At 44.1% G+C, this 3,090-nt stretch overlaps 1 protein-coding gene across 1 annotated transcript; it reads right to left on the bottom strand.

Annotated features, from left to right (window-relative positions):
* Window positions 1–631: 631 nt before the first annotated feature.
* LOC149301837 (uncharacterized) lies at window positions 632–2,448 on the bottom strand. Its single transcript, XM_089482851.1, has 2 exons — window positions 2,405–2,448; window positions 632–1,598 (listed from the first exon to the last, which is right to left on the bottom strand). Exons 1-2 carry the CDS (start codon window positions 2,446–2,448, stop codon window positions 632–634), a joined length of 1,011 nt encoding a protein of 336 aa, XP_089338977.1.
* Window positions 2,449–3,090: the final 642 nt, after the last annotated feature.

Here is a 3,090-nt window from a genome sequence, read left to right as displayed (position 1 = left end):
GTTGGTGATAGGGAAGGATTAAATAGTTTTGAAGGCTCAAGGTTTCTTATCTGTTCAGTGCAACAGAAATGGAACAATAGATGGGAACCCTGAAGCTCTCCAGACAGATTGGGGTGCAGCTCTCAGTATCCCTTACTGTTGGCTATCGGGGCTGCTGTGAGTTGCACTCCAACAACATCTAAGAGGGGGTCACATAATTCTCACGATGGAGTACAGTTGCATGGTGTGTTAGACGTTGCGAGCAATTTTGCTGCCCACCTGTCTGGGCACTTCATTCTGATCTCAGAGTGAGTGACTTTCCAGCAGCAGTGGTGCAAGGTGGCACCGTGAGATGCGTTCTGCCCGGCGTTGCAAATATACGTGTAACAAAAATACTTGCAACTTTCTGAGATTAATGAAAAACTACATCCCTACATAGGAATTAACGGTGTGTAATACATCCGAGTCAGTGCTCTCAGCCTTTCACATCTGCAAAGGTTAAAATAGCAACCAGGTTTCATAGACATAATAAATAGTAATAAGCCAACCGTGGAGTGATTCAGGTTTTGTGGACTGCACAGAAGTGGTCCAGAGCTACTTCTGGGTCCTTGGGTGATAGAAGTTCACAGTTTGTCTTTTCTCCCACCAGTCCTCAGAACGGCCACTTGGCTGTCGAGCAATACTTCTTCCCTGTCCTGGAGACCTTAACGTTTTTGGAATTGTTTTTCAGAGTTGGGCACGCGTCTCCATAGTCCAGGTTGGGTTGAGAGCCCTTTGCCAGGGAGACCCGGGAGCCCTTGGCCAGAGAGTGTTGCGAGTCCTTTGTCAGGCTAGGTTGTGAGCCTTTCACAAGGTTGCGTCGTGAACCTCTCTTCCGGAAGGAGCGGGAGAAGTTCAACATCCTGAACCGTGGGACTTTGGTCACAACTAGACGTGGGCCTTTGGTTGTGCCCTTCGATGCATGAAGCTGCGGGCCCTTTGCGATGTTGAGTTGTGAGCCGTTGGCTGCAAGTGGGGGTGACAACTTGGTTGGATATCGTGCTGGGCCTTTGGTCATCTGCAGTGGTGGGACTTTGGGCAGATGTGGTTCCAGATCTTTGGGGGAATATAATACTGGACCTTTGGTCATACGAGGTAAGGGGACTTTGGGTATATGTGGCTCCAAATCTTTGGGAGAATATAATACAGGTCCTTTCGTCATACGAGGGAGTGGAGCTCTGGCTACGTAAGGTGCTGAACCCTTAGTGATGGTATCATGTCGGCCTTTAAGTATCCCATTGTACGGACTTTGGCTCAAAGGTCGCTGATACACATCTACGTATGGCTGTGTTGGGGTCCTGGTTGGATTTCTTTTGGGGTTCTTGGATACATGTGGTTCTGGGCAGAGATTTACACGCCGCGGTTGATAACCAGTTCCTCCAACTGTACAGTACGGTGGAACATAACGGCCTTTCTCATACACTGGAATGTTCTTGGGTGGAAGATACCTTGGCCCATAGAGTGGGATATACTGGGACCCATATTTGGGTAGCCTTTTCTTGACAAAGGGAGACAAAGGAGGACCAAGTGGCTTACTGTAGTATCCATAGTAGGGCATCCGTTGTCTTGGAGGACGATACCTGTAAGAAGACCCATGGTTAGATCACTTTCCATCAACCTCTTCCATACGTTTTCATTTGTCTTTTCAAATAGAGGTAGGCAACTACGGAGAAAGTGGGGGACATTTTTGACCCCTACATCCCTAGGGTTGGTGCCACCTGGTGCGGTAACTCATTGTGTAACACAGCACACACCCCTGTTTGACCTTCTCCCATTTCACACTATATAGGATCCTTACTCATGCTTTTTTGCACTAATGTTACTCATAAATCATAATTCCCATATAATAATAAATAATAATAATATTTATTTATACCCTGCTCTTCAGCCAAGGCTATCAGAACGGGGTATAAATAGTATTACTGAACGTTATTATTATTATTATTATTATTATTATTATTATTATTATTTATAATAATCACAGATAATTCAGTGGTAATCATTGTGACATAACCAAACCAGCAAAATTAAAATTATACCTTCAGATTACAATATCATATGTGCAATCTAAATGTCTTTCATACAGTTTCTCATGTTGTGGTGACCCCCAACCATAAAATTGTGGTGTCTTGATTCCTAAGACCATCAGAAATATGAGTTTTCCAGTGGTCTTAGGCAACTCCTGTGAAAGGGTCGTTGGACCCCCAAAGGGGTCCCGACCCATAGGTTGGGAATCACTGTCTTAAAGCATTTTAAAAGGATGCAGATGAATATCACAGCCCATTTCGGGGTGGTCACCTGTCACCTGGTGCAGTCCGCACCCCAAGAACCCCGCTAGTGATGCCACTTGCCCCATGGCAGTGCCTTCCCTGCTAAACCCACTCACCGATAGAAAGAAGTCAAAGGAGGTTCCAGAAGAGCTTCATCCATGGGGACCACAGTAGAGGAGGTGGCGAAGTAGTAAGTTACTAGGAAGTTACTCAGGCAGGAATGTACTCAGGCAGCCTCAAATTGAAAGGACAAAATTGCAACAAAGTCAAACATTCAGTCCAGGTTGGGCACACCGATATGAGCTTTGGTTCTTTTTACTGACACAGTTTCACTATTCAGGGTACCTTTGTAGTAGTAGTGTTAGTACCACCGCTCCTAATTAGAATCATATTAGTAATAGTAGTAACTGCAGTAGTGTCTGCAGTGGCAAGAGACGCAATGTCCAGTTGAAGCATCTGCAGGGAATAATGCCAACTGGATTATAAGGCTGAGCGCCTTCCTCTCCCAAGAAAGACTCCAAAACCGGCCAATGATATTTAATTAATTAATATATTACCCATCTTTCTCCTAAATTAGCACTCATTAATATCAGAGAATGTCAAGAAAAGAAATTAGAGCCTGGCTCCTAAGAGTAATTTCTAAGTAGAGCAGCATAAGTGAGTCAGTTACCGAAGATATGATGGATAAGATAAACAATGAGATAATAGATAGTTGTAGGTTCAATATAATTGAGATATATAATTATCTAGAAATTATCCCTTATATCAAAGATAAGGTTAAAGATAAGGTAAGTCAGTGGGT

This window comes from Sceloporus occidentalis, unplaced genomic scaffold (genome assembly GCF_023333645.1).
Source record: "Sceloporus occidentalis isolate IW3139 unplaced genomic scaffold, rSceOcc1.0.p SCAF_20, whole genome shotgun sequence".
NCBI lineage: Eukaryota > Metazoa > Chordata > Lepidosauria > Squamata > Phrynosomatidae > Sceloporus > Sceloporus occidentalis.
This window is presented reverse-complemented; position numbering and strand designations above follow the sequence as displayed.